At 39.0% G+C, this 12,927-nt stretch overlaps 1 protein-coding gene across 2 annotated transcripts in view; it reads right to left on the reverse strand.

The window, feature by feature from the left end:
• The window catches only part of atrn (attractin), a 132,305-nt gene that overhangs the window by 78,085 nt on the left and 41,293 nt on the right, over positions 1-12,927 (reverse strand). For both annotated transcript variants that reach the window (XR_009233723.1, XM_058614705.1), the window contains exons 15-22: positions 12,364-12,545; positions 10,277-10,496; positions 9,233-9,418; positions 7,702-7,947; positions 6,838-6,975; positions 4,459-4,552; positions 2,976-3,028; positions 1,640-1,734 (exon numbers count right to left, since the gene is read on the reverse strand). Coding sequence is in view for 1 of the 2 variants with exons in the window: in XM_058614705.1 (XP_058470688.1) it covers positions 1,640-1,734; positions 2,976-3,028; positions 4,459-4,552; positions 6,838-6,975; positions 7,702-7,947; positions 9,233-9,418; positions 10,277-10,496; positions 12,364-12,545 (1,214 nt within the window). In the remaining variant the exon portion in view is untranslated. The remainder of the gene's footprint in view (positions 1-1,639; positions 1,735-2,975; positions 3,029-4,458; positions 4,553-6,837; positions 6,976-7,701; positions 7,948-9,232; positions 9,419-10,276; positions 10,497-12,363; positions 12,546-12,927) is intronic.

Raw genomic sequence — 12,927 nt, forward strand, 5'->3', positions numbered from 1 at the left:
CTGATTGGATGAAGTGTTGAGAAGAAAAGTTTCTCTCAGATTTAGCATCAGAGCCTGATGAGAGACCGCCGTCACTGAGCAAACACACAGTAGATCAGTGAGAGCTGTCAGAGCACAGGCGTCTGTGATGGAAGAGATTTTTTTTAATCCAGATTTTATTTAAAAAAGAAAAAAAAAAGAGAAGAAGAAAATCAAATATAGTCAGTGAGGTAGAAAAAGTTTTAAATCAAATCTGCAGCCGCTCCAAAGGGTTCCTCTGTTTTACAGTAAATCCTGAGGCGGCACTTTTTCACCCCTTCCATCTGCAGCTGAGCAAACAAGCGAGCGAGTGAACGGCAGGCGAGAGCAAATTTACACGACTAATGGAAACGGAATTAGCAAAACAAATGTTTGAAGGGAAATCTGCGACGGAGATAGTCGTGCGAATTCAAACACTGTAATAAAAGCGACGTCAGCTTCAGTATCCTCAAGCAGGTGCAAATTAGAACCTGATTAGAAGGCAACGTGTGTGAGTGTTAATAAGCTATTAGTTAATGAGCTAATAGCTTAGACCGTATGTGGTCTTTGGATTTTAACGTAATTCCAAACATTCTTCAAATTTGCACGTTTTTTTATAATCGATTAATTTGTCTCTGTAACTTTCTCACTTTTCTTTTAATTGATTAGTCGTTGAAAAATAGTGATCAGTGTTTACCAAACGTCAACATTATAACATTCTCAAATGGGTTCACAATCAAAAATTATTCCATTTTAAAAATCCCCCCAAAATAAGAAAACTTGTTAGTATTTAAAAAAAAAAATGACCTCAAACCAATCTATCGATTAATTTAGTAATCAACCAGTTGTTGCAGCTCTATTCAAAATACTTTTAGACTAGATAGACTAAATTGTCATTGTAGTTACACAATTAAACTTTGGTTTAAAAAATCTATACAAGACAAAAATAAATCTTATTTACAGGTCATTTAACTTACATATGTCCTTTTTTATTAATTTGAAGGAGGTGCAATTCTACTGTGCACACAGTTCAAACTTTCCTTAAAAAAGGCAACAGTGAGGGGAAAAATGTGAATTTACCAAGTGCATTTATTATTTTATTACTATTTAATTTCACACATTAACCTGACAAAGCAATTTGCCATGAAGAATGTGGGAGGAACGCGGTTTAATGCTACAACATTGCATAGAGATTGATTGTTAATTATTCTTTTATTTATAACATTTGTTATCCTGTAATTTTTTACCATGCAGACGTGCTGAACCAAAGAATGAATGTTGTAGCAATACATTTTAAAAATTAGATTTTAGTCTTAGTGGGACTACTCTGTGCCGACTGTATTTTTTATTTTTGAACAAAACTATATTTACATTAGTTAAAAAAAAAAACATATTGCTAGGACAAAAATAGTCCCAAAGGACACCAATGTGCGTTATTTGCTTTTGACTACACGTCTTTCATATTCTTACGACAAAGACACAAATGCACAACTTAGTTGTGTGACAATGAGTGAAGGTGGATAAAACTCATCACCACTTTCATCATCATCATCATCATCATGTGGTGCCGAGTTAAAGGTCTCAAATCCTAATACAAGTGGCAGCTGCTGCGACTGCGGGGCGTTCGCCGCCAGAGACGTACCTCCTCGGGCGTGGCCACAAAGTTGATGGCGGTGTAGTGGCGGTCGTCCTCCTGCGACAGACTGAAGGTGAACTGGTAGTCGATGAGGAGCGTGTCTGAGGATTACATGAAGGAGAGGAAGAGGAAGAAGAAAAAGGAGGAGGAAGAATTAATCAGTGGAGTTTCAAAGTCACACAAAAACAAGTTTTCCGATGACGCCACGGGCGGGAAAATATCTGCGTCACAGCGCGTTTTCTATCGACTTTCAAGGATGGACATGAACACGTCAGGGGGTGTGTCCTGTGATGAAGGTTATACACACAAACACACACACACTCTGTCGCTGCTGTCTCCAATGATGTGTCAACATCAACATCCATTTTTCCTTCTCTTCCAGGCTTTTATCAACCTGCACAGGAAAAACTAAACTCATTTCCTGTGTCACTTAATGGCCACACACTGGCTGCAATTTCCCCCCCTACACAAAAAAATATTTAATTTTAATGTTTAATGTTCAAAATCAATGCAGGAAATATAACATCAGACAACGAGAAGCATAAAAACATTATGCTGTTTTTATGCTTCAAATTACGCTCAAAACTCTTTTGTTTCAGTAGCATTGTGGATTATTTTGATTATTGAAATGTTTGGTAAGTTTATTTTTCTTTATTTGTATTAACAAATTTATGAGTCGACAGGCTCTTGTATGTGTTTGAAGGTTATTTCCTAAATTTGTATGATTCAATTTGAGATTATGAAAGACGGTGTCACAGTGCAATGTTTTTATAATGAGGATATTTGTGCTCCTGCTGCAAAACAACCAAAATACAACAAATAAAAACACATCAGATTATCAGTATTCATTGCAGCTCAAGACTTCAGTACTTCTGGATTTTTCCCAGATCTTGGAAGGATCTTAAGCCTTTCATTCAACTAGTGGATCTTTTTAAGGTGAAATCTTACAAACCATTTGATCTGCATTCATTGATAGAATTCAGAATGTTACCACAAAGCTTTAATGAGTAAAAGGAGGTTAATTCTCATGAAGTCTCTGACATGTGGTTCATGTTTGGGTTTATCAGCCTTCTTGTCATCACAGTAGGAAATTCAAACGCCCCACGTTCTCCTGCAGTTCACTTTCTTCTGCGTCTTAACCCCCGACTCTTACCACCTGCCACTTTCTAAAAGAAAATCTTTTATTAACGAGCTGTTTCTCCTCTGATTTTTTTTCTTTTTTAAAACATCAAACTACTCCAGACCTGCCCCGTCTTCAGAGCCATGTAACCGTCTCGCACCTGCTCAGTGCGACTCTGCCCACCCCACCTTCACTCCCAATGTTAATTGGTATTCCACTTACAGTAGCATGTCCCTTTGAGGGGGTTGCCTTGGTAACGGTTCTCGACTTCACACCTGGAAGAGAGAGAGGTGTGAGACAGGTGGATAGAAATGAGATGAAAACAAAGGAGAACTGTTGACTTGGTATTTTGTCTCCAGTGACCAACAGCTTCGGGCTACACTTTTTAAAAAAAAAAGTTTTTTGTGAACAACAGGACCAAAAAAAGAAAATCTGAGAGTCCAAGTGAACGTTTGTGCCAAATCTGAAAGTATAACTTCATGATAAAGTAAAATAAAATAAAATACAGTATTTTCTTGTGACAGCAGCCACCTTGATCTTTGACTATAAAACTCTATCGACTTCAACCCTTTAATCCAAGTGAAGACGACGTTCACGAGGCAAAAACTGATTTGTGAGGTCAGAGAATGAAGATTCCAAGTGAACGTTTGTGGCGAATTTGTAATGTTTCTCTTCAGGTGATCCGAAGATAATTCATGAAAATCAAGGGACAAAAAAGGGAATTTTTGGAGATGTCACAGAGACATTTGACCACCAAAGTCTCATGGTGTTCCTACGATATCACATTCACAAGTGAATAAAAACAACTAAAGAAAACAGTAACCTTGCTCTTGGTCCATGAAAATCAATCTTCAAATCCAAGTGAATGTTTGTGCCAAATTTGAAAACATTCCCTTTTGAGATACCATGTTCACAAGGCAAAACATGTTTAAAAATGGCAAAATCTACACAGATCCAAGAGAGTGAGTGCCATGAGCAATCCAAGTAAAGTGAGTCAAAGTGAACATTTAAGGCAGAATTTAAATGATTTTCTCTTTTAATAAAACATTAATAAGATTCAAAAGGAAAAAAAAAGTTTTTAGTGACTGTTGACATTACGACTATAAAAATGTGTATTAGTTCAAGGAGTTTATCTTCAAATCCAAGTGAATGTTCGTGCCAAATTTGACAGTATACCCTAATGTCGTTCTTGAGATTTCATATTCATAAAGCAAATAAAAAATAGGACTTCTGAGGTTTGGCTTCAAACCTTGACTTTCGACAACCAAAATCTAATATGCTGATCCTTGAGTTCAAGTGAATGTTTGAAGGATCACTTCCAAGAGTCTCTTGAGATATCATGTACATTGCTTTGGTAGTTTTCCGCTTGGACTAAAACGACTAAAATGGGTTTTAGGAAGCACTGTGGAGTTGAAGACCAGGGTTTATCCGATCAAAAATGTAGCTGCAAGTGCAAATAAACAACTGCTTCTACAGTAAGGAAGAAAAAATAAAGGCTTTACCTTAAATCTCAACAAAGAAAATAAAGTCACTAAAATCAACTTTCAAATCTAACTGATCATAAAACTGTGACTTTGTTTGTTTACAAGAATATCTTCAGGTGTGGAAGCGTTCAAAAAATGATAATAACCTAAACCTTACACTGTTTTTATCTTACATGAATACACCGACACAGAAAAGATGGGACAGGGAGATTTGAACTCACAGGTGGCAGCGATCTCCTTTGATGCCCTTGGTGGTGCAGAAGCACTTGCCGTTGTTTGGGCTGCAAACGCTCGCATGGCCGTTACACTTGCACGCTGAACAGAAACAGAAACAGGGAAACGTGAGAACAGATACATGTGGATAAACTCTCCTGTGTTATATGAACTTGGAACTTTAATTTACTTTAAAAAAATATATTTCAAGGACTCTTCTGTTAGTAATCGTAATTTGACTTTCCTCATCGCAAAAGACAGTTTTTGTGGCCACTGTTTGTAGAGCCAGATTTACAACACCTGCACAAATGCAGTCCATCATTCGTTTTAAATGACTGAGCCTCACGGCGTCAGCAGCTGTGGAATATGAAGAAACAGCTGGTGGAGCGATAAAACCCAATTTATGTGCGTGTGTCCTCTTGATTATTTGTTCATTAACTTACTTGCAGAGGTATCGAGTTTTATTTATTTTTTACTCATCTCTCGCTAATGATCGCGATGCCCCCGGAGTTAAACATACGAGTACATGCAATAAAAATAACTTTGAGGGGGAAGCAGAACACATTTATTAAGTATAAACAACAAACCCATCACACTGACAAGATGTGGATATGCAGAGACACTAGTTTAAGGATTTATATATCGATATAAAACTAAATGTGCATTAAGAGGGATGCATAGATTGCTACAAGGCTAGAGAGCTATAAGTTAAGAGCTAAAGAACTGGAGGGCTAAAGAACTAGCAAGCTAGAGCTGACGATCTCCAGCTAATCAGCAAAAGCTAGACAGCTAAAGCTAAAGAGCAAGAAGCTAAATAACTAGAGAGCTGGGCAGCTAGAGCTAGAGTTTAAATGCTCCAATTAAAAAGCTAACGCTAGTAAGCAAGAGCTAAGAGCTAGACGGCTAGAGCTACAGAGCCAACAAGCCAGAGAGGAAACAAGCTAAAGAGTCAAAGCTAAAGAACTAGGGAGCTAGAGCTAAATAACTACTAAAGCTTATGACCTAGAAGCTAACAAACTACAGATTTGGACAGCTAATACAATTAAAAAACTAGAGAGCTAATAAGCTAGACAGCAAAGCTTAAGAACTAGAGAGCTAGAGCTAAATAACTAGTAAAGCTTGTGACCTAGGCTAACAAACTACAGATTTGGACAGCTAATACAATTAAAAAACTAGAGAGCTAATAAGCTAGACAGCTAGAGCTACAGAACTAGGAACTAAAGAGTTAGAGCTGAAGAGCTACAACTTAAGAGCTAGAGAGGATACAAGCTAAAGAGCCAAAGCTTAAGAACTAGAGCGCTAGAGCTAAATAACTAGTAAAGCGTATGACCTAGAAGCTAACAAACTACAGATTTGGACAGCTAATACAATTAAAAAACTAGAGAGCTAATAAGCTAGACACCAAGAGCTACAGAACTAGGAACTAAAGAGTTAGAGCTGAAGAGCTACAACTTAAGAGCTAGAGAGGATACAAGCTAAAGAGCCAAAGCTTAAGAACTAGAGCGCTAGAGCTAAATAACTAGTAAAGCGTATGAACTAGAAGCTAACAAACTACAGATTTGGACAGCTAATACAATTAAAAAACTAGAGAGCTAATAAGCTAGACACCAAGGGCTACAGAACTAGGAACTAAAGAGTTAGAGCTGAAGAGCTAGAGAGGAAATGAGCTAAGGAGTCAAAGCGAAAGAACTAGAGAGCTAGAGCTAAAGATCTAGACGGCTAAAGCTAAAGAGCTAGAAGCGAAAAAACTATAGAGGTGGACAGCTCAAGCTAAAGAACTACAAATAAAAAGATAGAGCTAGACAGCAAGAGCTAAAGAGCAAGAAGCTAAATAACTCAGGGTTGAAATGCGCCATAGTGGCCTAGAGAGGTAACAAGGTAGACAGATAGAGCTACAGAACTAGAAGGTAAAGAGTTAGAGCTAAAGAGCTAGAGAGCTAAAGCTATAAAACTGCAATTAAAAAGCTAGAGAGCAATAGCTTAAGATTTAGGGCGCTAAAGAGCTTGACAGCTACAGCTAAAGTGCTGCAGCAAGCTAAGATAGAGAGAGCAAGAGGAGCTTGCTATATTAGAGAGCTACGTAGATAGATAGCTCGATAGCTTGCTCTTGACAGATAGACAGGCCGATAGGTAAAGCTAAATTAAGTCGCGTAAGAGCAGGACAATTGAATTGTTGTCCGATTGACTGACTGTCAGTATTTGCTGTAAAGTGGAGTAAATCTTTAATATCCCTGGGGAAACACTTTACTGCACCGCCAGGAATCGGAGAAAATGGCGCACATAAAACTCAACTGTAAAACAGTGACAAGTTAAATGAAGCTGTGCGCACAAAAGACTGACTGGCTGATTTACTGCCGCCTGAGCTGAGCAGGCCGGAGGAGACTCACGCTGGCAGCTGCCGCCGTTGGTCGGGTCTCCGTAGAAACCGGAAATGCAGCTCTCGCAGTGACGGCCCGTCGTCAGGTCTTCGCACTTCTCGCACACGCTCTCGTTGACGCACTGACTGTGACCGTTACACTGACAAGCTGGAAAGACAACACAAATGTGAGTGCAAAGACGGTTGTGCGGTCTGTTAGTGCTGCACACAACACGGCACTTTAACAGGTTTTTCATTTATCAAAAACTCAATGAAAACACAGCTGTAAGGACACCACGTAAAACTGATTGTATCCATATAACATAAAGAAAATGTGCGTTTTTAGGGGCCACAGGGGCCACAGGTGCTGCTGGTCTACTGCTGCCTCGTTTGCTGAGTTTGTTTTGCTTTACTGAATCTGAAAAAAGGATTTCAAACACAGAAGTCAGAAAAACAACACATACAAACTGAGCAGTGACACACAACTCCTGTGTGTCATGATGTAGAATCGCTAATTTCCTCTATGGACTTGTGTGTGGGAGAGTGAGAGGTTTACATCGTGATACAAATTTCAGTTTCTAGTCAAAACAAAAGCTGGCTAAAGCAAGATAAAGTGGCTAGAATCTTTTTTTTTACTGCCGTGTCCACTGGCTGCCATGCTTTCATGAGGTCTCAAACTCCCTTTCTTTCATTAAAAGGTTTATTTTGCATCATAGGTGTTTATTTGGGAACTATTTATCATTCCATATCAAAACAAACACTCCCCCTCCCGCTGATCAAACTAGATAAAACTAATCAGTATTTCCATAGAATTAATAGCAGATATTACATAAAAATTTAATAAATAAATAAATAAATAAATTAAATAAAAATATTACATTAAAACCTCTCGTACCTGGACAGTGGATAAAAGACCAGTTGTATTTGGCGTCATTCGGGCACATGCTGACGTTGAGGGCCGGCTGAGGGCTGTGGGGCAGACCAGGCAGGGTGGACGGGGCCGGTACTGAAGTCTGGAAGGGCCCGCGGTACGAGCCCTCGATGCACTGGCCTTTCCCCGTGTTACTGGGGTCAGTGCACCAACCGCAGCCCGGCTGGTCCAGACAGTGACCACATGTGCGGTAGCCAGAGCAGTTCTCCGCTGCAGAGACAATCACAAACAATCTCTGTTTGAATCAGTCCACATGGAAAATAAATAATTAAAACAACAATAAAACAACAATGGGATCAGCTGTTAGACATATAACCTCAGCTATTATCATATCTAATAAAAAACTTTTCAAAACAAGGTTACAAAGTGTTAAGATGGTTAAAACAATAATGATACAATGAAAACAATAAAGCATGGCTTTTATTCAGGCTATTTCCCAAGATAAGTCATAATTACCTGCTCTGTTTTTTTATGCCCCAAACTATGCATCTCAACTTGTTTAATGACATTTATTGGTAATTATGCTAGATTACAAATGACAAAGAAAAAAAACTAGGGTAACGAGGCAGTTTGAGGAAAAGTGTTTTTCCCTGAAACTACAATTTAATTTCATTTAATTTACTACAATACAATTTCATATTTCTTTACCTAAACAAAAGACAGAAATTGTCAGAATTTTAATAGAAATTATGGCTTTGAAAACTTAAACCGGGAATTATTCTTGACCAAGAATAGTTCAAGAATTGAAACTGTTGATGTAAAAAAAAGTAAATGCTTTAAAACGGAAAATGTTAACAATCATTTTATGTTATTAGTTCATTTGCAGCGGTGTATGAAAGCAAAAGCATGAGTATGAGTAGAGGTCGACCAATAATGGGTCATTCTATGGCCGATGCTGATTTTTAGAAATCAGGCCAGACGATGTCCGATAATTGATGCAGATTTTCTTTTTTTTCTATAACAAATAATACAAAAAACTGCTTAATAAGAACATTTAAAGTGTGTTTCTTCAATGTACAGTTGATGTTTGCACTGCAGTGCAATTATATACAGAATTTTCAATGAAAATAACGTATAAACTGAATATTAAACTCGTGAAACAAAAAAAAACACATTTATCAAGTTTCAGAGAATAAAAATGCTAATTTGTAGTATTTGGCCAATTGAATAATAATATTAAACTAATGCCGATGGAAACCTCTAGTTATGAGTAGAGATGGCTTAATGTCTGATAACGAGGCTTTTTTAAACTATGGAGCCATTAATATATTTACAGCCATTTAAAGCAATATAAAGACATAATTCTCCCGCTGTGTTTAAATATTCTTCTCCCACAAAGAAGAAACAAGCCGCCCACACCATGACGCAAGGTAAAGGCTTTTGCAGACTTTCCTTTACATCTTTGTGAAGCGAGCATGAAGATTGTATTAAGATTTCTATGCTTCCGATTATCAAACCCATAAATCTGAACAGAGACAGTTAGTTAAAGTCTTACGTAAACAGGAGTCCACGGTGTACCACTCCATACACTGTCCAAACGGGAAGGAGGCCACGTAGGCGTTGGAGTCGACGCACTGCTTCATGTTGCTGCACCACATGCACTCGGAGCTGCTGCTGGTGCACTCGCTGCACGTGGTCCGCATGGCACACGGCGTCCGGCACTGCTTGGCACTGTGGTTGGCTGCGGGGACAGGGTTTTTATTTTTATTTTTAACAAGTTACGCTTGAACATGGTGGAGAGTGAACGTTTTGTTGATGTTTCGTGGGGGGGGGGGGCAGAACCAATCTGTTTGTGCTGGACGACTGACGCCACGTTGATCCTCGTCTACAGCCTTGACGAGAATTGTGATGCAACGCGGCTGAAATTCTGAGGCTGCATTTTTTTTTGTTTTGTTATGAAGGCATAAAGGCTTCCCTGCTGCCTTTTAGTATATTCCTGCAATTTATCACAGTGGAAATGTGTGTAGAAGATCATCCTCCATTACTTGCGGCTGTGCATTTACACACACTCTGAAAGCAGTCGGTAGCAGCTTCATCTGCATTTAAAGGGACTCTACAGTCATTTAGAAAAGTGGAGGTGGAGTGGGGGCTTTTTTCTGAGCCAACATCCAGAAACACTGCATCGTATATTCCAGCTTAATTCAAGTACTCAAGTATTCAAATTCAAGTAACTGATACACGTCTGCATCATTTGAACTTGTAAACTATTCATGGATTCTAGTGTTTTAATGCATAAATCCAGCAACTGATTAGTGAGTTCTGCCATTATTGTTCCAACTTATTAATGTTAATATGTTCAGATTTCTTTGCTCAGCACAACACAGAAGTCATGAAGAAACACCGATCAACATATTTCAACATTTTCTAACAACTAATCAATTAATAGACAATATAATGAACATATTAATCACTTATAAACAGCATGTGCTTGCGCTTCTAAGAATGTAAAAGAATACATGTCACTATATTATCTTCATATTTAAGGTTAGTGTCATCTAAAATCTATTTTCCCCTGACAACAATGGTTTTGTGGATCCACCTGGTCGCTCGCAGAGGCTGCCGTTCACCGGGTTGATGCAGGACTGCGCCCTCAGTCCGCTGGACGCCGGCTCGGCCAGGTACCCGCAGAACCCGGCGTCGCTGGGCTCTCCGGGGAGCCACTGCAGCGTGGTGTTGGTGAAGGGCGACATGTCCTCCCAGCACCAGTACGACACGTTGATTTTACGCAGACCCACCCAGGGCGTCACTGTGGCCTTATACTGCAAAAGAAATTACACGGAAAGGTCAAAAACAAACTTTATTTTGTACTCCTCCTCCAATACTCCCTCATTCTTCAGATATTTAAGTCAAGTGACAAGAAAAGGAGAGTAAATTAGAGGGCCACCAATGCATCAGCTACACATCAGTATAGGTAGTGTTTGTGATGGAAGGTAGTTTCAAAGGTTATTTGCAAACATCTGTGTGATCAGATTTTTGATCATTTGTGACATTGCAAAGGAGTGGAAGACTTTAAAACAGCTCGTTCATTTCTATAACTGAATATCTTTGTGTCAAAATCACAAAATCAGAATCAGCTACTGGCAAAATAGTTATGATAACAAAAAAAAACAATATGGTGTACACGCCATCGTCTATACAATCTAGAACGGTGTTTCCCTAACGTTCTATAAGGAGACACACTTTTTTAAAAGATGGCAGACGACTATGACCCCAATCTGAACTGGTAAAAAAAAATCATAAATATCATAAATTTTGACGGTTGGAAAACCTTTTGAAAGGTTGTTTGGGGACCTAAAAGAATCTCCCACGATCCATCTTTGGGTCCCGACCCAGTCTTTGGGATACACTGATTTAGAGGCAAGCCTCAGTTCCAAGAAAAAAATGCATATTTTCTATATAATGCAATATAGATATTGTTGTGTGCGATGTTTGGTCTTGTCGCCATGAGCGCAGACTTTCACCATCATAAACTTTGACCACCAACCATCTAATCAATACATCTTTGAATCCGAGTGAATCCACTGTAACTCTGTATAAATTAACTTTGCTCCTGGATGGAGAGAGCGAGAGCGAGAGAAACTAAACGCTGGGTGTTGCTGGCATGAAGCCATGAGAGGAAAAACCCTTCATCTTCTCAGGACGTTGGGGAAATCTCTTTGAGTGCCACAAGTTAAGTGCCATTTACTCCACGGCTGAAGACTGATGTGACATTTGTTGGAAATCAATGATGAGGACACATTTTAATAGCTCTCATTTTCTTTTTTTTGGCCTTGGCTGTAAGAAAAAAAACAACCAAAAAAAAAAAGACAGAGAGAGAGAACATGTCAACGCCATTTTTCATCTGCACCGACATAAATTCCACTGCCGTGACATCGCGGCAATGAATGCAGTTTTACTCCACTGGACTTGAGAGACTCTGTTATCCATCGCATCTCTAATCAATGGTCATGCTGTAGCAGCTGTAGTAAACAAAGAGAGCTCAATCTCTCACTGGCCAGACTCAAATTACTGTTCCGTTGGGTTTTCTTGCATCTCTTGGTTTGATTGATCGTGTCTGGAAAAGGTCGGTGTTGCTTAACGGCGACGGGACGGTGTCAATACAACACGAGAGGAGGATTTGTGAAGCATGTTTTCAGAGTCTCGGTGCCTGTAAAGAGGTTTTATCGCTGAAGTGGATCCAGGCTTTTTTTCTAGACCTGTTGAGCTTTAAATTGGTATAAAATGTAATAAATGTATTAAATTAAGCCATAGAATGACCAGAATGTGTCATCAGAGATTAAGGAGACATGTCGATAACAATATTGTGTAGGGATGGGCAATTTGAGAAAACACTGCTATTCAAACATTTAATGGAATAATTTGTCAAATAATCAAACTCCAGTGCATGAGAGTCAGTGAAAATAATGCAGGGTTCACATTAGGGTTAGGCCAAAATATCGATTTGGTGACATATCGCCATCCTTCTTTGTGTAATATCGATATTAATAATTCATCTCGGGGTGGGAATCATAGGGTACCTCACGATACTCAATCTAATTCACTGCTAATGTGATGATCATTCTTTATCTAATACGATAATCCTTGATAACCCAAAACCAAACTCCTCCCCCTCCTCCTTGATCTTACCACAACGCTCATTATCTGCAACTCCTTCAGGACAAAGTCCACCTTCTTCTGCGTGGTGAGCGACGCCAGCACGGCGTTGTTGCTCCTGCACCCGAGCTTGGCGTTGTCGTACGAGTCCTTGGCCGTGATGAACTTCAGACACGAGTTGCCCACCAGATGCCAGCTTTCACCGCACACGTTTTCTGAAGTAAAAGTACATATAAAAGGCGCTGAGGTTTGGAAAAGAACCGTGTTGGTCCACCGGTTCCTATCAATCTGAATACATTTCCAAGACACGTAGAGGAAGAGCAACATAATATTTCACGAGAAAGGTGAAACAATGGAAAACAACAACTTTCTTTTGCTCTATTTCCTTTAATCGTCTTTAAAACCTTTAGATCTTTTCACCTCTTGGGGATGTGCGAGGTGAATCACTGCCCAACAGGCACATTATAACAGTAATTTACAAGATAATGCGAAACTATAATGTTCTTTTTCAATCTGTGTGTTTGCATCAAGGGGGGAATTAAATTTAAAGGATAATCTGGATCTGCTATTATATTATTTTTTCAACCTAATAGTATC

Source organism: Solea solea, chromosome 18, assembly GCF_958295425.1.
Source record: "Solea solea chromosome 18, fSolSol10.1, whole genome shotgun sequence".
Classification (NCBI taxonomy): domain Eukaryota; kingdom Metazoa; phylum Chordata; class Actinopteri; order Pleuronectiformes; family Soleidae; genus Solea; species Solea solea.